Below are 23386 nucleotides of genomic sequence, written 5' to 3'. Positions count from 1 at the left end.
CTGCCAAATTCATTGTCAAGAGTGCCATGGCCATATTTTTAGCCTTAAACTATCAAGCAGGAACCAATTCTAGGGAATGATGATGACCTTGATGCTGATCAAAGCTAACAACCCCCATGGTTTTAGCCACTATTCACACTGCATTCTTCAACTTTGAATTCTCAACAAATGATTGTCCTAGTGCAGAGTAAATGTACAACAAATCCCTGGACACTAAAGCTCTGGATCCTCTGCTCCTTAGGAAGGATGTACTCTGCTTCTTGTTTTCCTCACAGTCTCTCCAGTGCTTCACTAAGTAGTGGTTTTTAATCTACAACCGTAGGCTGATGCATGCCGGCTGCAGCATGCTGTCATCAGGGATGATAAGAAAGTTTCTACTTTACTTCACCATCAATAGGAACAGAAACTGTGAGGAATGGATCATTTGGTAATGGGAGTCAAGGGAAGGAGTCTGATCTGAAATAGTTCGATTTGTAATGGAGTCAGGCCCATCACTTGGGACAGATTGCTTTTTCTGAAGATGGCTGTGATATCTTCCACTTGACATACTCTTCTAGACCATTTACTACACTTTCAAGAGGTAGAGTCAAGTTCCCTTCCCCTTTGTCCTTCTAGCCAGTGGAAGGTGGTAGAAGTAGTTTGACTGGCCAGGAGTGGTGGTGCACACCTGTAATCTCAGTGACTCAGGAGGCTGAGGCTGGAGGATTGAAAATCCAAGGGCAGCCTCAGCAACGTAGCAAGACTCTGTCTCAAAAAATTAAAAAAGGGCAAGGGACATAGCTCTGTGGTAAAAAACACCCCTAGGTTCAATTTCCAATATATAAAAAAAAAAAAAAAAGCAAGAAGAGGAAGTAAAACAACAACTCCTGGTGCTTGGTCATGAGAGGTGGTCTAGCTTCCACCCCCTGCTTGCCAAAACATTCCCTTTGGAAGCAAAGCTGACACATAATAAGTCCCAATGGCCTGAGGCTGCCTGGAGCCTGACCACAAGGAAAGGCCCACAAGTAGTTGCCTTATCAACAGCCCTGACTGAAGTCCCAGCTGACACCAGCATCATCTGCAACCAGACATCTGAGTGAAAAATGCAACCAATGATTCCAGCCCCAAGCGTCCAGTCATCCTCAGCATCAAATAATGCCCAAGACATCACGAGGCAGGACAAGATCCTCACCATGCCTTGTCTGAGTTCCCAAATCACCGAATGTGTCAACATGTTAAAAGGGTGGATTTAAGTCAGTAGATTTTGAGGTAATCTACTCACAGTGATAGTGACTAGAACATCCTTGTCATGGACTGAATTATATCTCTCAAAAACATATGTTGAGCCAGGTATACGCCTGTAATCCCAGCAGCTCAGGAGGCTGAGGCAGGAGGATTGCAGGCTCAAAGCCAGCCTCAGCAACTTAGCAAGATCCTAAGACCCTAAGAATAAAAAAATAAAACAGCCTGGAATGTGGCTCAGTAGTCCAGTGCCCGGGTTCAATTTCTGGCATAAACAAACATGTTGGCAACTTAACTCCAAGTGCCTCAGACTGTAACATTATTTGGAGATAGTTTATCAAAAGGGTAAAAAAAAAAAGAAAAAGAAAAAAAAAAAAAAGAAAGAAAAGAAAAGAATCACAGAGCACAGTGGTACCTGTCTGTAATCCCAGCTATTAGGGAGGCTGAGGCAGGAGGATGGCAAATCTGAGGCCAGCCTGGGCAACACCCTGTGTTGGGTGTGTGGGAGTCTCCCCGCTGAAGTTGAGTTTCCGGTCATGGTCACATCACTGAATCCCTTACCCCTCCCCAAGGGCGCCAAGCTGAAGAGTGAAGAACGCCAAATTCAAAGGTTTTCTCAACCAATCCCCACAGGGCACAGTGCTGTTCCTGAGTCACCCTGCCAATCAGCACCTGCCACGTCCCCTATGCAACCCTTCTTAAGCAGAAGCTTGTAGCTCACGCTCTCTTCTCTCTGCCCTCTGCCTTCCTCCCCTTCTTTCTCTCCTCTCTGCTCTCTTCTTCTCTGCTCTCTTTCTTTCTGCCCTCTTCCTCTCCTCTCTCTGCCTCTCCTTTTCTTCCCCTTTGGGCAGCCCCTCAATAAAATCTCTTGGGTTGGTGAGTCACTCACCTTTCACCCTATCTCAAAATAAAACATAAAAAGGGCTGGGTGTAGCTCCATGGTGGAGTGGCCCTAGGATCAATCCCCAGTACAGGGGAGGGAGGGAGGAAGAGAGGGAGGAAGGGAAGAAGAGAGGGAGGGAGGGAGGGAAGAAGAGAGAGGGAGGGAGGGAGGAAAAGAGGAAGGGAGGAAGAAAGGGAGGGAAGGAGGAAGAGAAGGAGGGAGGGAGGGAGGAAAGAAGGAAGGAGTCATGAGGTACCAATATAGCAGGTGTCCATGTAGACAGGGGGTAATTGACACAACACACACACACATACACACGGAAGCGCACCATGTGACCATGAAGACAAGATGAGAGAGACGCTTCTCCACAGATGTGGAGGCTGAATGTCCCCTGCACAGTGAGAACAAAGAGTTGGGGTGATGAGGAAGAGGGTGTAGAAGTTTGAAAGAAGAAAGAGGGGAAGGGTGGAACTCGAGTGTGGAGGGCAGTCCCCCTTGGATTGGGACCCGCTATGGTTTGGAAGTTTGTCCTCCCAAGTTTCCTGTGACAATGTTAGGAGACAGCGGTGCCTTGAAAAGGCAGGGCCTGCTGGGAACTCATGAGCTCAGGGGGTACTGCCCTCAGGACAGAAGTAGGGTCCTTCTTCCTGGGATTCCCAGTTCTCCTGAGACTGAGAGGCCCTCCCCACTCCAGGTCTTCCCGCCCTGTCTAGGAGCTCTTCCTTTCTCAGGCTTCCGCCATCCCCTCACCATGTGTGACACAGGCAGGGGCCCCGCCAGGACCAGTGCTAGGCTGCACCTTCAGCCGCTAGAACTGTGACCTAAACAAACGTCTTTTCTTTATAAAGTCCTCAGGCATTGCTCACTGTGGTGGAAAATGGACTAGCACAGAAGCCTGACAGGGCTGGGTACCTCCTGGAGAGCAAAGGGAGAACACAGGGTAAAGAGTGGCTGAAGAAAACGCTCCAGAGAACTGAGCGGCCATCAACAGGACTCAGAAATGGTACTAAGGAAATAAATTCACTTTTGTGTTTGAAAAACAGGTTTTGTCATAAAAGTACTTGCATATTTTTCTTTTTCTTTTTCCTTTTCTTTTTTTTTTCATACCACGGATTGAACCCAAGAGTGCTTAACCACTGAGCCACATCCCCAGCCCCTTTTTATTTTTTGAGACAGGGTCTTGCTAAGTTGTTTAGGGCCTCACTAAATTGCTGAGGCTGGCTTTGAACTGGTCATCCTCCTACATCAGCCTCCCAAGCCTCTGGGAATAAAGGCATGTGCCACTGTGCCTGGCGCTCTCTCTCTCTCTCTCTCTCTCTCTCTTTCTAATATATATATATATATATATATATTTTTTTTTTTTCTCTCATTTCCAAACTCTGGAGGTAAAAGACAATTAAATCATTTTTAAAATCTTGAAATATAGTAAATGTGTCCTTTCACCCAATACCCCATGATGTGTCCCAAAACGTTAACCATTTTCTTCTGCGTCTTTTGCCTCTTCAGGGTCTCATTTTTCTGTTGCCCCTGAGGGTTCTTCCCACATGTTGTTTAACATTCTTCTCATTTTCTGTGTGGTCATAGATTCCCCTCTCTTTTTTTATTAGCTGTTAGTTAATAAAAGAGTAGTGGCCATGGTGGTAGTTGTTATCATAGCAAAGCAATATATGTTTATGGTTTTAATAGAGTTCAAAGCCAATCACGTTGGTGCATGTCTGGAATCTTAGCAACTTGGAAGGCTGAGACAGAAGGAACACAAGTTCGAGGCCAGTCTTCGGCAATTTAGTGATACCATCTTTCAAAATAAGAAGTAAAAAGGCTGGGGATGTGGCTCGGGTGGTAGAGCACCCTTGGATTCAATCCCCAGTACCACATGCAAAAAAAAATATTTAGAGTTCAAAAACATATACAAGAAAATTTTACTCCCTCAGACCTATAGGACCCTGGGGTTGTCTTCCCCTCAGTTTTGTATGTCATTTTTCCCGAAATATTGTATGCATAAATACAGTACGTATGATGCTGGGAATACAATAGTGGTCCTAAAGTCCACCTGATTTCTGACGTCATGAAGCTTGCAGTCTTCTCGGGCAGAGACACGGCTTCCTGTCTCCTCTCTAACACAAATACAATGAACCCAGCTCAGCATTACTAGGCATACTGCTGGGCTCCAGGGCTTTCCCAAGGAACACTCTGCCTGGAGTCCTCCATGTTTTTGTTTATTTGATAGTGGGGATCGAACCCAGGGGCTCTTAACCACCCAGCCACCTCCTCAGCAATCCCCTTCTTTTTTTTTCAGACAGGGCTTTAGGCTTCGCTAAATTGCTGAGGCTGGCCTCAGACTGCCTCAGCCTCCTGAATTGCTTGGATTACAGGTGTGGGCCACTACGCCCAGCTCACATTTTGTTTTAATGGCTACCCAGCTCTGCATATTTAGGTGTCTGTACCCTGGTGGCTTTAACCCATCCCATGCTGATAGTCATTCTGATTATTACCACATTTTAGCTGTGACTAACAACACTGTCATGAGTAGTCCCTTAAATTCATCTTTTTTCATGTTTATATTTACCTATAGGATAAATTCCAAAGTCAAAACAGTGAACATCTGCTCTTTTTCACGACTGTTCTGCACTTGAAATCCTTTCCCATGTTTGGGGAAATGCGAATCTTGGTGAGAGGCAGGACCTACCTCCTTTCACAGAAAACACAAAATGGAGATGGTACACCTTCCTGCCCCACCCCCACCCCCCACACAGGGGCATGTGACTGGACTCGCCTGAAGCTGAATCTGGAACAAACGACCTGAAGAAGCAGGACACCGCAGAGCTCTGGCCAGCCAGGGCAGCAGCACCACCCCTGGCTGGTTCCCAAGACGTGCTTTCTGGCCACCCGTCAGCTGGCCTCCTGCCTGCTTGCTGAGGTCGGCCCCCCAGCCCTGCTAGCGAGTCTGGGAGCTCCTCCGTGTGTCTTCAGTCAGTCCCTCTTCTGCTTACGTCCCTCTGCCTTCGATTATGTGACTTTTGTGTAAGGGCCCTGATGGATTCTGTGGTGGTCAGCTCCAAGATGGCTCCCAGTGATTCATGCCAAGAACGCTGACCTAGGCAACCCGCAAGTGTGATTAAGGACACTGTGGCCTACGCGTTCCTCTCTCTTGTAGTGTCACCACTGTTGACCGGTGACGAGTCCTCGCTTCCCAGAATGCTGAAGTATGACACCAGAGAAGCCCGCGGAGGCCAGGGGAGGGTGGACGGTGGACGCTTTATTAAAGGACAGCAGAGAAGGCTTCTTTCAGGAGGGAGAAGGGGACCGCAAGGCAGAATCCGTGGAAGGGGGAGGTCTTCCCTTTTTCACAGCTAAGGTCACTTTTAGTCCTCCCACACTCCTGTCCTTTGTTGCCCTCTGTCCTGCAGTGATGGAATGCAGGTGGGAAGGCCCACACGGTGGGGGCTAGGTGGGCTGGAGGAGTCCTCTGGGCAGGAAGGGCCTGGGATGGCTTTTGATTAGCACTTCCCTCCCTGTTTGCTGGGAGCTGTTTCATTAACAGTTCCTTAGGATGGTTCCGGCCTTGGGGACAGTAACATTTCAGTTTCCCAAGTGCTGCTCTGCTTTCCTGGACTCCCTTCTCTATAATGGCCTCCATTTTATTTACCTTACTCCATATTAGACCCGATTTACCTAGCTACACTAACTACCTATCCTCCAATCTGGCTTCAGTAGCACTTGCTCTGGGGGAAGGCAGCTGCCACGGTGTGAGGACACAAAGCGGCCCCCTGGAGAGGGTGGCTTGGCAGGCAACTGAGGCCTCTTGCCAACAGAGCACCCCTGGCTTAACTTCTCAGTACCACAAAAATAAATTTAAAAAATAAGCTTTCTGACACCAGTGGTCAGGAATCCTGCCTTTCCCATCCCTCTCTGCTGAAAAATCCCATCACATTCTTGTGAAATCAACATGCAGGGACTGTGACATGCCAGGCAACACCACGCTGGGCCTCTGGCAGTGGGCAAGGCCAAGCTCACGTCCACAGAAGAGTTCATGGTTCAAACAAGAAGGCAGAGGAGTCAGGAGCGGGATACTGAGTGCTGCTGTAGGATCGCAAGAGAGACAATCTCAAGGGGAAATGGGAACCCTGGACGGGGCTCCTTGTCCAGCATGGGGGCACCACTGATGATACTCTCAGGAGTAGTTTGCCATGGGAGGGAGGAGGAGAGAGGAGGAGGAGAGAGGGAGGGAGTGTCAATCAGAGGAAGCAGCATGTGCAAGGGGCTGAGGGGGTGGCACCTTCCAGGAGCTGCTGTGCGCTGCCTAAGCTGGCTGTACAGTCCCTGTTCCCAGGACCCAGGGAGAGAGGGAGAAGCAGGAGGCGGGGCAAGGCCAGTAGGCCCCAGATCTGAAGAGTGGGAATCAAAAATGGAAGAGAAGATGTTAGGATGAGATTTGCATTTTATAAAGATGATTCCAACTGCAAGGTGGTCCGTCAGGGCAAATGAGGGTAGAGAAACATTGGGTCCCTGCAGAGACCCAGGAAAGGAGCCAGGAAGAGTTGTCCTTGGAGTGGAAGCGGGAACCTGTTATGGTTTGCATCTGCAGCGTCCCCCCAAAGCTCCTGGGTTCGTGTGGGAATATTTGGAGGTGAGATGACTGGATTGCGAGAACTGTAACCTAAGCCGTACATCCTGGTCTGAAGGGACTGACTGGGTGGTAACCATAGGCAGATGGGGAGGGGCTGGGGCACTGAGAGGGGGCGCTAAAAGGGTTCCCCTTCCCGACCCCTTTCCTCTCTACGCTCCTGGCTGCCGTGAATGGAGCAGCACATCATCCTGCCCTTGTGCCATGATCTGGCTCTCCGTGGGCCCAGAACAGTGGAATTGACCACAGAACCTTTGAAGCCATGAGCCAAAATATACTTTTCCTCCTTTAAGTTGTTTCTGTTAGTTATTTCAGTCATAGCTACTAACAGAACATAGGTGGGAGCAACTTCGGCAGGATGTCATGACCAGATGGGAACAAAGGCAGTGTACGTCTGGTTTTTGTGGTTATCTGACCCAATATATGTCCTAAATCCTTTTATGTTACTTTTTTTTTTTTGGTACCAGAAATTGAACCCAGGGGTGCTTAACCGTTGAGCCACATCCCCAGACCTATCTATCTATTTATTTTTATTTTGAGACAGGGTCTAAGTTGCTTAGGGTCTCACTAAGTTGCTGAGGCTGGTTTTGAACTAGAGGTCCTCCTGCCTCAGCCTCCCCAGTTGCCGGGATTACAGGTGTACATTGCCACACCCAGCCATATTCCCAGCCCCTTTCATTTTTTATTTTAAAACAGGGTCATGCTAAATTGCCCAGACTGGCTTTGAATTTGTAATCCTCCTGTCTCCACCCTAGAATTTTCTGGGATTACCGGCTTGTACCACCAAATCCCACTCTCTCCCTTGGGTAAATTTGAAGGAGCACAGTAGCTGGATCACATGTTAAGGACCTCTCTAATCTTTTTGGGCCCTCCCCTCTGATGAAGAGATTTGGAATGTGACCCTAGGTAGAAAAACAATGTTTGAGAATGGTAGGTTATGGGTTGGTGCAGAAATAGACTGATCCTCTGGGAGAGCAAAGGGTGTTCCCTTAAGGCCTGGGTCCTTGCACACGTGGCCTGAGCATCCTGATATCATACCTGGGAGAGGCACTGACCTCATCAGCATTTCAAGGGGTCTAGAAGCTAAAGGATTAAGCTAGAGATATGACCAGTGGCTGGAAGCTCGCTCGCGGGTGTGAAGGAGGTGCAGGGGAGAGCAGCCGACAACCCTCGTACCCCGAACCTCCAGTGAAAACCCTCCCTCCAGTTCCCGTTCCTAACTATGCTACAGGAAATCCCTGTCAACAGAAGCCCAGGGCTGGAGTTGGCCCCCATAGAACACATGCTTCTTCCTCCTAAAGTCACAGAAGACTCGGGTACATTGCTGTGATGGCCAAGTTCATTTGCACAGTTTATTTAAAAAGAAAGAGCTTTAAGGTAGAAATGCAGATGGTTTCTTTACCCTAAAGAGAGAAGTTGCAAAAGAGAAGTAATAAATATGACAATAAGAAATATTTTTTTAAAAAATACAACAAGACCCTGGTCCGAGTGAGCAATCCCAAGAACTCACAAATATAAAAATCTATCATAGGGGTAAGAACAGATTTACCTCAATACCTTGAAGCAGATGTTGGAAATTGGCTCGATGGAGAGGATGGCCATGACTTTGGGGATTTCAAAAGGCACTGGTTGTGTCCCTGGCCTCGTGGGAACCTGAGGGGTCCACTGTAATATGATCTGCAGAGTTAGAGTGGACCTGGAACCCCTCTACTCATTAGCAGTACTTCTAGTGACTCCTTCCTTCTCACAGGTGAGTAGCAGGCACTTAGGTGTGGAAGACAGAACCGCCCAAGGAGGGAGACACGGAGCAGGGGAGTGAAGAGGGAGGGCCAGGGGGGTGCTGCAGGCCAGTCCCCTCCTGCTGCAGCTCCCCATGCTGGAGAGCAGGTGGGCAGTGGTCCACCTGGCCTCCTTGGATCTTGCCACCTCTACAGAAGACCACACAAAAGCAACTGGCAGAATCTGACCAAGAAAGACAACAGAAATGGGAGGAGAGAAGGATTTCCCAAGAAAATGGCAAGCTAACATGTCCTCTGAGGACCACAAAAGAAAGAATTTCTATACAAATGAGCACAACAGGCTACTCACTGGCGTGGAGCAAGGGAAGGGGAAGGCTGAACCTGGCTTCAGGGGAGGGCAGAGAGGTGAGCAAGGGGGACTTGGCCATCCCATGACCCTCTTGCAGGGGCAGAACAGTGGCGGGGCGGTAGCCCCTTGCCACCCAAGTGAGGCTGAGGAGAGGCCTGGGGCCAGGGAGGAGGCTGGAGGGGCCTGCAGGGGTAAAGAAGCTGGGCCATCCCTCCTGGCACCGTGGAGGCACCGCTGTGGGCGGAGGTCAGGGTCTGCTGGACTATGCGCTGAAAGCAGCCTTGAGTTCCCGGAAGGCTGCCTGGCGGAGCCTTCTCTTCTCCTCCTCCCGCTTCCGCTCATCTTGCTCAGCTTTTAATTCGGATTCAAACTTGCTGGCAGAGGACAAGGCCTGGGCCTGCAGAGAAACGGCACACAGGGACAGTTAGGTGTGGGGAGGGACCGGTGCGCCCAGCCAGCAGCTGCAGGGCGTGGAGGGCAGGAGCCCGGGGGACAGGCCTGCCTGTGGTCCTCAGGAGTCCCCTGCTGTGGCGCACATGCTGCTGGCTGTTATGGCTGGATCTGAAATGTCCCCCAGAGACTTGTGTGTTGAAGGCTTCTTCCCCGGGACAGCAATGCTCAGAGGTGACTGGACATGAGGGCTGGTTCCCGGGACTCATAGCTGAATGGATTATTGGGAGGTGGTGGGACTGCAGCGGGTGAACCTAGTTGGAGGACATGGGTCCTTGGGTGCACGTCGTGGGGGACCACACCTTGTCCTTGGCCCTGTCTTTCTCTCTTCCTGGCTGCCATTGCCAACAGTTGTGCTCCACCACACACCCCGCCACGGGGCTCTGGCTCACCACAGGCCCAAGCCATGCAGCCTGCAACCCTGAGCCAGAACCGACGGCTCCTCCTCTAAGTTGACTTCTATCCACTCAGGTTGCTCTCTTCTTTTTCAGGATACTGATTAACATCCCTGCTAGCTATTCACTCTGTGTGTGTGTGTGTTGCTGCTGGGAACCTTGGACATGTTCCACAGGCATTCTACCCCTCAGCCACACCCCCAGCCCTTACCCACACCCTCAGCCCTTACCCACTTTTACATTCCTTGAATTTCACAATAATATTGTAACCTTCTAGGGGAAAAGGCAGAAGCAAAGGCCCCCTTGCTGGGTTCTGGTTGGTACTTCGTCCATCTATTGTGGCGAAGGGAAGCCTTTACCATACAGATTCCTCCAAAGACTTCAGTTTTTATTGTTGCCATTGCAGTCTGAGTTTTCTCTAAATCAATCATTCTAAATTTACTTACAAATATTAACATGTTTTTGTCAGGGCTGGGAGTAGAATGTGGCACCATTTGGGTTTTGTTTTGTTTTTTTTTAAGGTTGTTTGGTGAAACTACACATACACATTATTATTATTTTTAAGGTGGACACAATCTCTTTATTTCATTTTTATGTGGTGCTGAGGATCGAACCCAGTGCCTCATGCCTGCCAGGAGAGCGTGCTACCACTTGAGCCACATCCCTAGCCCCCTATTTGGGTTTTTTAAACCTAACAATTTGTCTTCAAAACCATATCAGATAAATCCATCTAAAAATCCTTTATCCTAGAACTGATTACCCGCCACCGTGTCTCATCCATTTGGTAAAATTTCTTAACAACACATTGGGTGGACATTATTTTAATAAAGACTATTAAACTACTCTCAAAAGTAGCTATTCCTACTCACACCCCACCATCACGGACCAGAGGTGCTCATTTCCCCACGACTTTGCCAAGATTATCATTAACATTCTTCCCTCTTGCCAATCTGATAGGCCAAAAAAAAAAAAAAAAAAAAAAAAAAACCTGGCACCTTTTATTTCCTCTTTGGTGAATTGACTACTTGTATCCTTCACCCATTTTCCAGCTGGGTTTTTTTTTTTCCCTATGTGCAGTTCTCTATTAGGTATTAACTCTTGTTATATTTTTAGTTACTTTCTCCCTGTCTTTTGTGTGTCTTAAACTTTAAGGTGTCTTGACCACAGAAATATGTAAGATACATAATTTTATTCATTTATTTATTGGCAGTACTGGGGATGGAACTGGGGGGGTGCTCTATCACTGAGCTACATCCCCAGCCCTTTTTATTTTGACACAAGATCTCCCTAAGTTGCACAGGCTGGCCTCAAACTTGTGATTCCCCCACCTGTTGTTAGGAGTACAGGTGTGTACAGGTGTGCACCAATGTGCCCAGCTTTTTTTTTTTTTTTTTTTTAAAGAGGCCTCACAAAAGTAGTGCCTGGGTCCACTGGGACATCAGCTCTCCTATTCAGGCTGGGTCACCAGTAGGCTCAGCCCTCCTCCCTCATCTCTTTCCCCTTAGCAGTCACCCCCTTTCCCACTCTTTTTATTCTCCTTTCGCCTCCCCCTGTGCTTAGGACGGACGGGAAGGCCAGACCCTGGGCTGTTCCCTTAATGTCCCTGAGTCCAGGGGCCCACTCTGGAGCTGGCTGTACCTGCTCAAACACCAATGGTGTTTCAATTCTCGTAAATTTTGTGAGTTGGGTATTAAATACAGCTATTATAAAAATTAAATTATATGAGACTATAATCATACTAAAAGCTAAAGTTTTATATATATATCTATCTTTTGGTATTGAGAATTGAGCCCAGAAAAGTTGCCATGTCCTGCTTACATTTTTACATTTTACTATTATCTATGCCTTTAGTTACCTATTTCTTCTATACCTCTGTGATGTTGTTTTGTTTTGTTTTTGTTTCAGTGCTGGGGATCAAACCCACAGCCTCGCACCTGCTAGGCAAGCCCTCCACCACTGAGCTACATCCCTAGCCCGGTACCCATAGGATGGAAATACTGATGGTGATGTATCATTGTTTCCGTGAATCTCCCTTGAAAGCAACTGCAGTGTGAGTGTTGACACCATAGAGAACCACTGAAGCTACGTCTTTGGGCTTGGCTTATTGTTTCGTTGACTGTCTATACAATCTTGTTTTAAAGCAATGGAAAATCAGGTTTAAAGTGCCCATGAAGGGCTGGGGATGTGGCTCAAGCGGTAGCGCGCTCGCCTGGCATGCGTGCGGCCCGGGTTTGATCCTCAGCACCACATACAAACAAAGATGTTGTGTCCGCCATAACTAAAAAATAATAAATATTTTAAAAAATGAATAAATAAATAAAGTGCCCATGAAACTTGGAAGTTTGTGGAGTCTGTTGCCTTTACATGACAAACAGTTCTGAAAATTTGAGAGAATATTCTTCTAATATTCCATTCATTAAGGAATGAAGCTTCAAAATATATCCTTTTATTTGTTTTCTTACAAATTAACTTAAAATATCAACCAACATTCATATTGGAACTATATTCTCTTGTGCATTGCAACCACAAAATAGCTATAAATACAAGAGTCCAGCAAAAATCAAGGACTGCATTCTCTGAGAATTAATAGGCTGTGCCCAACTGACAATAAAAGCAGTGTGTATCCATTGTTTGTGAATTTTGTGCTGTATATTGTTTATAAAATTAATAACACACTTACACGCATGTATAAGTGCATATTGTGTGTGGAGGGTCAGCTACTAGGCATTTACTGACAAACCACTAAGCTTCAGCTCCCTCTGCAAAATGGGACCAAACACGTACCTCTAAAGTTTTTGTTCAGCATCAGACAAAACACGAATCTCAAGCACTTGGCAGAGGGTGTGACCCAGCACCAACTCCCCTGCGCTTGTTAGTCACCCAACCTCCCCACCCTTCCTGGCCAGGTTAGAGGAGGGAAATTCTTGCCATCTCTTCACTTGAGGTATTTCTTCTGTCCACTATAAAAGTCCACCTGTTCTCTGGATCCTATACCCCTAAGTCCTTGTTTTATCCAGCAATCCCCCCTTTTTTCCCTTCTTTCTATTTTGGTACCAGGGATTGAACACAGGGGTGCTTGACCACTGAGCCACGTCTCCAGCCCTTTTTATGTTTTATTTTGAGACAGGACCTCGCTAAATTGCTGAGGCGGCCTTGAACTTGAGATCCTCCTGCCTCAGCCTCCCAAGCTGCCGGGATGACAGGCGTGCACCACCATGCCTGGCTACCCCATTTTGTTCTTGTCTTCTGTGTCTTTGTCTTCCCAACTGCTTCTCTTTAACCTGAACATTCTGACATCTTCCCCGGGCTATGAAATAAACCAAAAAGTTCTTCCCTGAACCCAAGCTACTCTCCCCACCTGGGTCCAGACCTTTCCTGACAAGATGCCCAACTAGCAGGGCTCTCCCTCCAGTTCCCGTTCACTCTTCATCCTACTGTGATCTGGACCTCGTGTGAACCTGGGCCCTCAAAAATCTCTTCTGACCCATTTGCGGGGCCCAAGACCTCTGATTTAATCTGTGTTTCTTTGTTGTTTCCTGTTTGTTTTTTCGGCACTGGGAATGAAACCTAGGCAAGCACTCTACCCCTGAGCCACACCCCAGCACTAATCTGAACACAGCTCGCTTCCTCCAAATAAGTGCTTCTTTAGGGTTTCCTTGGACCTCTGATGACGCACTCATTCTTCTTCCCTGTGGGGAAGTGCCAGCCTCCCCCACAGTCCCGTCCATCATGATTGACCATTGGTCAATCTCCTTGAATTCTTGGTTTCACCTTTTTACTTGTGAAGAGATGGTTCCCACAGTCTGTGACACTGGATGCCTACAAAGTATCCATTTCTTCCCTTCTTTCTTCCTGTGAGAAACTCTCCTGCATGTGGAGAGTGACCCCGCTGCTCCTGACTCCAGGAGGGACCCACGGGGCAATGACATTCTAGCCCTTGCCAATGGTGGGGTCAGGAAGGGACACGTATGGGAGAATTACTGCACAACCCTCGATGTCCAGTACCCCCATCCTCCTGGTAGCATACTTACAAGTGGGCACATGGTTCCCAGGGAAAAAAGACTTACTTGGATCCGTCTATGCAGCCAGTTTCTGTCTAACAAGATGTGATCAAAAGCCATTTGCACCAATGTGACACCCATCAAATAGAGGCATGCCTGAAGTCACTTCAGACCTGACACCCAAACTCATTTTATAACTTTCTGTCCTCAAACACTCCCATGGCGGGAGGCAATCTTGAATTAAAATCTCAGTCCCTTTCCCCACAGCTCTCACACCATGGCCCACAACTTCTCGGCCCCCACTGGGTGGACATGAACACAGAGAGTTCTAGAGTTCTGGGTTCAGGTTACCCGCTCCCTGCCTCAGGCCACGGCCCTCCTTGGACCTACATTCTTCTCCAGACATCTGTGGAATCTCTTCCCAGGCAAGTCCACCCTTGTATTGCCACCCCTGGGAGCATCAAGGACCTGCTTCAACACCCCCGGGGTCTCTGGGGCCTGCAGCTGTGCAGTCCACTCCTGGCCGTGCCTGTGCCTGCACAGCTGATCAATGACACATTTCCTGGGCCTGGGAAGCTCGTCCACAGGTGGTCCTGATGCTCAGAGGTTGCGGAAAGGCCTTCCCAGCAGGTGTCCCTCAGCCTGGGGCAGGTCAGAGCTCCCTGAGTGTGTCCCTTGCCCCCAGGGGCCATCAGCCTCAGTCATCTACCACATATGCCACAGTCGGCCAAAGGGTGGGAAGTGCTGGCCCCGTTCTTTCATCTCGGCTTCCACTCCAGACACATCACCAGCCCTGCTCCCTCACGCATCCCATGTCCTCGCCACTCTGGGACACCTCTCCACGACGCTCCCTGCCTCCGTGCCTTGGAACCCTCACGTTTGCTGTTCCCACGACCAGAACGCCTTCCCTTCCTTGATTACAAGGTGAATCCCCATTCATCTCAGAACATCTGTCACCGGTGTCAGCTCCTAAATGGCCTCTCCCAAATTCAAGCCGTGATGCCCTCCATTCGTCATTCAAGCCAACATTTATTGAGAGCTATTACGCACCAGGCACTGTAATTACAAAGATAACACGCCCACGCTGCCTTTGAGTCTGGCTGAGGAGGCAGACTTAGAAGCATAACGAGTGGAAAAAATTTATTGTTATGCTTTTCATCTTTTCTCCTGCTTATAAAAATAATATGCACTCATTATAAAACATTACAGAAATATAAAAAAAAGTCCCTCTGACATAACCATGACTAATAGTTTTGCATGTAATTTTCCAGGTTGTATTTAATATTTCACAAAATCATGGATGGCATACATAGCTTTGCTTAATTTATTTTGGACATCTGTCCACATAGAGACGCTGTCACATCTCATTCTTTCATGACGGTGCAAGCACGTGGCAGCACCACAATGGACTCTTTCTGTGATAACAGAAATTTTGGTTGTTTCCTATTTTCCTCTGTCATCCACTATGCCAAGCATAAATTCTTGTCCAGACATTCTATGTGCATTTGCATGAATGCTCACAGATAAAACCCCAGAGGTAGAAGGTTAATGGCGAGTCCCAAGCTGCCCTACAGAAAGATCAGTTGGTCCTCACTGCGGCTGCCCATGAGCGGCCGGAACAGCTCCATGTGCACTAGAGGCCCACAGGGCGGGGTGGACTTGCCTGCCCTGGAGGGTCAGGAAGAGCAGCCTGGAGGGGCCAAGCCTGAGGGCAGTTCTGGAAGGAGCAGAGTTTGCTAGGCAGAGATGTTAGGGTGGGGCTCCAGACAGAGGGACAGTGAGGTCCAGGTGTGAAAAGGGCCTGGCAGCACTTGAAGCAGGTGGAAGGGGCTGGAGCGGGGATGGGAGCTGGGTTGTAACAGGTCCTGAGTGCCCCTTAAGACGCTCCCAGGGACTCACACACACTTTACCTACAGCCCTGAGCACATGCACCATCCTGGTGTCTCAACCCCAGGACTGTGCCCAAGGCGTCAGAAGAGCTCTGCACATGTGCCTCCATTACGAAGGACCCAAGCCAGCAGAACGGACCCTCCCTCCTCTGCACTCGCTCAGTCAGGGGGAGTCTGCTTCCCTCACTGGACTGTGCGTGCCCCCTGGGGAGGACAAACTCTTTGAAGGAGCTGTATCTTAGAGCTTAAAGCAGGGCCTGGCTTTGCTGGGGATGGGCCAGTGAATCAAAGGGAAGGCAGGAAGGAAGGGTCAATCCACTTAAGACTGGACACACGATTCTGGTCTTCAAGGCACATGGAGCGGTTGGCCTGTCCCTGACCCTGTCCAGTGAAAGCACTAGAAATTCAGCTTGTGGGGTGGCAGAAAGACGACAGAATCCATCTCTAAGCAGTGACATGGAGAAGGGAAAATATATGGGGAGCAGTGACATAAGACTTCACCTAGCAAATTGGGAGGCTGAGACAGAAGGATCGCAAGTTTGAGCTCAGCCTGGGCAACTTAGCGAGACTATTTCTCAAAAATAAATTTTAAACAGAGATGAGGATGTAGCTCAGTGATAGAACTTTTGCCTTGCATGTGCAAAGACTAAGTTATCTCTCAGCACTGAATAATAATAATAATAATAATAACAACAACAACAACAATGAGAACAGAGCCCTGCTAAAGGGTCTAAGCAGACTAGGATATGTGACCAAGGACACTTTGTCCCTAGATAAGATCCCAGAAGCTATTTCCTGCCTGGAGTGACAGGGATTCCCCACAGCTCAGATCACCCAGGGAGTTCTCAGTGAGCCCACTTGCCCAGCACTTCATGAGTGAGCTCATCTAATCCTCAGGAATGCTCTCGTCAGCCTCTGCCCCATTGTACAGATAAAGAAACCGAGGCACGGAGAGGCAACCAGTAGAGGAGGCAGGATCTGCACCTGGGCAGCACGGCTGCGGAGCTGCATCCTTTCCCTGGCACCCCGGGTCTGCTCAGCCCGGGATGTGCAGGACTCTCCCGTCTGTTTCTGCAGGAGTGCTCTGCAGAGATGAAGGTAAGAGGGCAGAGGCCAGCCTCGCGTGGAGAGGCACATCAATGCCCAGGGACTGCGTGAACTTGTGAATGGAAGGAAGCACCCGGAAGGGCTGCGGGGCCAGCCCTGGACATTCCTCCCCAAGTCTGGACCACTGTGATGCGCAAAAACCCGTTCAAGACAAGCCACCCTGTGCACGCCCGCACCCCACCACCCACCCATGTGTTCAGCACCAACTCATCCAGGGCTGGGTGGAGCTCTTTGCCGGGTGTCTATGGAGCGCTGACCCGGAGCGCCGCACCAGCGGGTCTGTTGAACCTGACCGGGACCCAGCGTATTTACTCTTTGGTTGTTCTCTGTTTTGTGTTGACTTTTCAATGGCACAAGGACACGCTGTTATTTCCCTGAGCGAAGCACTGGACAAGGGCGCGCCTGTCCCTCAGAGAGGGTAACGGAGGGAGCGCTGGCTCCACGGAGAAGAACAGGAACGTACCTTGGCTTCAAAGAAGTCCTTGGCACCCCTGACGCCCTCCAGGGCCACGTCGATCTCGGAGAGCTTGGCCAGCGCCAGCAGCCCGCTGTCTTCCTGCAGCTCTCCCGCCGCGGCCTTGTGGAAAATGAGCAGGAACTGCAGGAGGAGACAGAAGGACAGGAGCCGCTGTGCCTCGGCCTCCCTGAGACCCAGAGAACCCCTGGGGCCCCAGCCGAGGCCATTCTTGCCAACACTGGAAAAGGGCGTTTTTGTGGTGTGTGATGAGTTGGTTTGTTCCTTATCAGATGGCCAAAGAAAAGACAGGGCCCTGGGGTGAAGCTCAGGGGTAAAGGGCGTGCCCAGCATGTGCTAGGGCCTGGGCTCCGTGGCCAGCACCCAAAACTATATGCCAAAAATAAAATGCTGGGGGCTGGAGCACAGCCCAGGGGTAGAGCACATGCTCAGCATGAACAAGGATCTGGGTTCCATCCCCAACACAAAATCACACACACAAAATAATCAAATAAAATGCTGTTCATTTGCCCAACCACCAGTGTCATGGCTGGGAATTTATCCCTCAGAAACTCACAAAATAGTGTTAGCATTATCGATACAATTGGCAACATCCTAGCTTATAGCTACAAAAGGAAAATCAAATAGATCTATATATATTATTTTGAAACAAAATAATATTTTTGATATATCTTAACTACTTTTTTTTAAGTATTTTAAAAAAATGTTTATTTTGTTTTTCAGTTGTAGTTGCACACAGTACCTTTGTTTATATGTGGTGCTGAGGATCGAACCCAGGGCCTCGCACATGCTAGGCGAGCGCTCTACCACTGAGCCACAACCCCAGCCCATTAACTACTTCTGTTTTACTTGTGTGTTCCACTTTTTCTTTTCTTTCTTTCTTTTTTTTTTTTTTTTTTTTTTTTGGTTCTGGGGATTGAACTCAGGCTTGCTTAACCGGTGAACCACATCCCCAGCCCTTTTTATGTTATTTTTTGATTTTGAGACAGGGTCTCACTAAGTTGCTTAAGGCCTCACTAAATTGCTGAGGCTGGCCTCGAACTTGTGATCCTCCTGCCTCACCTTCCTGAGTTGCTGGGATCACAGGCATGGGCCACCATGCCCAGCGTTGTATTCTACATTTCCATCAGATTGCTTATCTCTCTGTTGGCTAAGAGATCTTCACAAGACCTGCTAAAACTTTAGCTCTGTCACTTGCCCTTTAACTGTGCGTACAGTGAGTTTTGACTTTTAGAAGTTTTAAATAAACTCTTTCAAATCTTTTTCTTTCTCTCACCAGAGTTATGTTCAGAAAAGCCTTTCTTGCCACCAAGGTTACGTGAACAATCACCTATGTTTTTGTCCACTACTTTTATGGCTTCTTAAAAAAAAAAGTGTAAATAATTAATCTCTGAAATGTCTTCCATCTATCCTGTGAGGGTAATTATTAACCTTATTTTCTTCCAAATGGTTACTTAGTAATCCCCACATCATTTATTGAATAATCCTTCTACTTCCTCCAGATTCAAAACGTGACCTGAAAGAATTAATCTTTGAATGCAACTTGTCCTAAGGCCTCAACAAAATAATTTATTAAATAAATAAATTGACCAAACATCAATGGCAGGCCTCCCACTTTCCTATTCTCTCCTGAGGTGATTCTGTAGATTGAACGCAGAGGCGCTTAACCACTTAGCCACATCCCCACCTCCCCTTTTTTTCCATATATTTTATTTAGATATAGGGTCTGGCTAAGTTGCTAAAAGCCCCACTAAGTTGCTGAGGCTGGCTTTGAACTTTCAGTCCTCCTGCCTCAGCCTCCTGAGCCACTGGGATTACAGGTGTGCACGACCATGCCTGACTTTTGATTCTTTTTAAATAATTTTTATAAATCTACCTGTCAAACAACTACCATGCAATGTCTACTATTTACTTTCCATTTGGGTATAAACTGATAGACTCCATATCATCAAAAGAGGATTTCCCCAGGTTTTCAGATGAGACCTAAAACATAGGTGTCTACAAGGAAATTTCAGGTTTCCATGTCTTTCTTCACACCTTTTTCCTGTGTCAAAGGACATCACTGAAGCAGTGACAAATCCAGTAAGTGGGACAGGCTTTCCAAAGCCCAGCTTGGCTCTACCCCAAGGCTCTTGCTCGAGGGGGAGGTGAGCTCCACTGAGTGGTTCTCACCCACCCTCACAGCCCCAAACGCCTCACTCACAAACCTCCGATCTGGGTGCAGTGACACACACCTGTCACCCGGCGACTCGGGAGGCTGAGGCCACATACTGAGACCCCCTCTGAAAATAAAACAAACCTTCTCAGGTTCCTCATTCCAGGGCCCTCAGTCCACTGTGGACCCCCCCCCCCCGCCCAGTACTAATCCATGCCCAGGGACTTGGAGCTTCGCTGAGGCATGAGCAGGAGCTTGGATGGACTGAAAGGCCACGTCCATCCACCTGCAGCTTCTAACCCTCTCACTAGAGGACGGCAAAGACTCAGTCTGCTGCAGAGGATCGGGCCAGAACACGGCCCAAAGAAAACAAGCCTGTTCAAGGAGGCCAGGCCCCCAGGAATAGGATCAAGGCCAAAAGGGCGGGGACAGCAATGACCAAGTTCTCTCCGGGAAGAGATTGAAGCAAAAAAGACTTCAGTGTTTGCCAACGTGAGCTGTGGGCAGGAGTAAAATGCCAGCCCTTCTGTACCCTGCAGCCATAGTCTGTCCCCACTAACACCCACTAGAACAGTGTTGAGAGGCAGTGGGCCTTTAAGAGGTGATTAGGTCACCAAGCAGGATGAAGGCCTTTCTGCTGGGACTGGGCGGGAATAGAGTGGGTTTGGCTTCCTCTGCTCTCTTACTTTCTCTCTCACCATGCCATTTCTTGTCCACTCATGGCCTGGCCTTGTGATTTCCACCATGAATTTCAGTGGCACCCAAAGTTGGCAGATGCCAGCACTATGCTCCTGGACTTCTAGATCTGTAGGTCAAAATAAACCTTTTTTCTTTCTAGATTACCAGTCTCAGGTATTTTGTTATAGCATCAGAAATTTGACTAAAATTATGACCTAAGTCATTTTGTTTACAGAACCCTCTCCCCTGTAGCTCCACAAGCAGATAGCTCTCCATATCAGCTATTCTTATTGGCCCCATGAAGTAGCTCAGAAAAGAGGGAGCAGCGCCCTGAGCTCAGCACCAATCCAAGTGACCTCAGGGTTTCCTTCTGTCCCCAAGACTCAGTTTTCTCACATCTGAAGAACAGGCAACAGAATCTGTGTTCTCTGGAGGGCTCTGTGAACTGGAAACATTAAAGAATTCCTCACGGCTCTTTTCCCTAAAGCTATTTCCTCTGAGCCTCAGGTCTGGGGTGGATCCAGCTCGTGGGCCCTGGCTGTGCCATCTCAGCAGGTTACCCACAGTGGCCCATCATACTCCAGGGTCTCCTGACCCCAAATAAGAAAAAAAAAAAAAAAATCCAGTCCAACCTGAAAAGGGCAGCCTTCCATGAAGCACGCCCGACGTTCCCATTTGACTTCATCACCGTCACTCACTGCCCCTGAATGACCATCTCTCCAACCGCCCAGCCTCGTTTGTCTCCCTATTTATAGTCCACAGAGACTGGCATGGTGTACAAGAATTGGAAAACGTCCTGACTGTGACTGGGAGGAGGCGGAGGGGGGAGCTGCAGAACAAAGAGCCAGAGAGAGCTCACAAAGCCCGAGGCCCCCCGCCACAGCCTGACGCCTCGGGTGGACTGGGGGGACTGTTCACCCTTGCGGCTCTGACAGGTGACACAGATGCTACCCCTATGTTAGTCAGAGCTCTGAGATTGAACTGACAGAAATAGACTTGTTGGCTGAAGCAAAAAGAGGTGTTTGTTACATGAAGATGTCTCAGGAATCCCGGGGCAGCAGGTACCGGCCCGGAGGAGGCCTGAGAGTGGACAAGTCTGACCAGGGACGACATTCCCTCTCCATCGGCCTGTTTGGTCCACGTGGCAGGCCGCGGCCACCCTACTTTGAGTGGGAGCAGCCGCCTGCAGAGTCATCTTGAGGCAAAAGTCTAGGAGAGGAGAGAGAGTTTGCCTGGACTAGGGTGGCCGGAGGCCCGTCATGACCCCATCATCCATGACATCCATGGCAGGTGAGGCACCCAGCCCCGCTAGGGCAGCAGGGACCCCATTTTCAGCTGCTCGGGCTGCTCTAACAAAACACCACAGACTGGGTGTCCTAAACAGCAGAAGTCTATTCTCCTGCAGTGCTGGAGGCGGGAATCCACCACGGGGTGATGGGAATGCAACTTCTGGTGAGGCTTCACTTCCCCGCTGGTCCATGACACAGAAGGAGAATCAGTTCTTGCCACCGAGGCTCAAACATAACAGACCTTGGCCAGCACGGTGGGGTGGCGCCCGCCTGGTAATCCCAGCCACTGGGAGGATGAGGCAGGAAGATCACAAGATCAAGGACAGCCAGGGCAACTTAGTGAGACCCCGTCTCAAAATAAAAACTAAAGGGCCTGGGGACGGGTCTCCATGGTGAAGTACCCCTGGGTTCAATCCCAGGTACGATGACTTGCTCAAGTGACCCAGCGCCATGTGGCAGACCAAGATGGGGCCACAGTCTGGGCTCCTCTCACCGCGCACAGTGTGGCTCCAGCGGTTCCCAGCCCAGGCAGAGACCAGTGGTGAAATGACTCAGCAGGAGGCCCGGCCGTGAGGCCTGAGGGCTGGCGTGTCCTTGCACTTTCAAATCCCCTACTCCAGGTACAGTGGCCACCCTCGGGACCACAGCAGGGCCCGGAACTGACAAGGATTAAAGCCAGTGCCACTGGAGCTCTGGGAGGGGGCGGAGAGCTGACAGGCCCTCTGGGGGTGTCCACGGCCTCGGGAAGTGGCCCAAACCGCAGCTCGTCCAAGGCGAGCCAGGTGTCTTAAACTCGAGAGGAACAGATGTGGGCAAAATGGGACCCGCAAGTTGGGTCTTAGTTCAGCTGGTGACTGCACAGACCCTAAGCATGCCCCCGACGTGTTGTTCCAGAGGTCACCATTTTGGGGACCAAAGCAGAGGCTCTTTCCCCAGCGTCTCCTCGAGCTCCACCAAGGCAAGCTTCTACCTCTGTACCCCAGGGGAACCCGGGTCGAGAGAGCCCATGCCCAGCAGGGGGCGTGAGGGGTACCCCACAGGGCTGTGAAGCCCAGCCATGGGTGCCAAGGGCAGGCTGGGCAGCCCCACTCAGCCCTGCAAAGGGGCCTGACCACGGGCTGGGCCTTCCTTCCACCTGACATGAGAAGCTGGCCGAGGCCACCTCGAGGGCTCTGCCAGCTCACGCTTTCTGTGATCTACTTTAACGACACAGGGTACAGAGCCAGCGTGGCTCTCCTCCTCTCCCTTACACAGCACTTCGGACCCCAGGTACGTGGGGTCTCCTTGCACCAGCAAGCCAGCGATTCTCTAGGGGCAGAGCCGCCAGCAGACACCGGCTGGGCGACCTCGAGTCTGATTCAGTCCCAACACTATCTGCCTGCGAAGGCTTCAGAGCCCACAGTCAAGGGCTCAGTCCCCAAGACTGCCTCCTTCACCTTAAGATGGCAGTCCCAGGGACAGGCCTCTGGCCCCTCACCGCCCCTCAGGTTTCCTCTCAGTTACTCAGAAGCCCCCAACTCAGGCCTTTTCAGCCTCATGGAAATTCTATACACAGACCCGACGGATTCAACCCCTGGCCGCTGGTGATCCTTTAACCTTCAGACGGTCTGCTTTCCCAAGAGGTTGCTCTTGGTGCTTCCTGTGATCAGCCCCATCCTGAACCTACCTAGGGGTGGCCTGCTGCCATCTCATTCGCATGCAAAAGACACTCTGGAGATTTCCAGGGTTTAGCTGCCTGTCAGGAGACAGAGGAAGACCAAGCACAGTGCCCACAGTACAGAGTATTCAGCTCCTGTCTGTCTGGGGTGGGAAATGGTCACTCTATTCCTCATTTAATAAAAACACACCAAAACTTTGTGCCTATAAATATCCACCACGGATATTTTGGTGAAACATCCTTCTAGGTTTCTTACCACTTTACACAAGTCAGGTGATTTTCAGTCTGTTTCCTGACCAGCACATCGGCTCAACACCTCCCTAAAGTGGAGGAGGCGGGTGCTGGGGAGGGAACCCAGGGCTCAGACATTCTAAGCCCAGGTTCTACCACTGAGCAACACCCCGCCCCTTGAGCATAGTTTTAAAAGCAGCATTGCAGGTTAAATTTCCAAACAGCACTCTCACGAGGCAGACC

General features: G+C 49.5%; 1 protein-coding gene across 1 annotated transcript in view; it reads right to left on the bottom strand.

Annotated features, from left to right (window-relative positions):
* Positions 1–8065: 8065 nt before the first annotated feature.
* The window catches only part of Efhd1 (EF-hand domain family member D1), a 39885-nt gene continuing 24564 nt past the window's right edge, over positions 8066–23386 (bottom strand). The window contains exons 3-4 of the mRNA XM_026412759.2: positions 17122–17256; positions 8066–9213 (exon numbers count right to left, since the gene is read on the bottom strand). Coding sequence (XP_026268544.2) covers positions 9079–9213; positions 17122–17256 — 270 coding nt within the window. The 3' untranslated portion in view covers positions 8066–9078. The remainder of the gene's footprint in view (positions 9214–17121; positions 17257–23386) is intronic.

This window comes from Urocitellus parryii, chromosome 1 (genome assembly GCF_045843805.1).
Source record: "Urocitellus parryii isolate mUroPar1 chromosome 1, mUroPar1.hap1, whole genome shotgun sequence".
Classification (NCBI taxonomy): domain Eukaryota; kingdom Metazoa; phylum Chordata; class Mammalia; order Rodentia; family Sciuridae; genus Urocitellus; species Urocitellus parryii.
The sequence above is the reverse complement of the archived record's forward strand: the minus strand, read 5'-3'. Positions and strand labels throughout refer to the sequence as shown.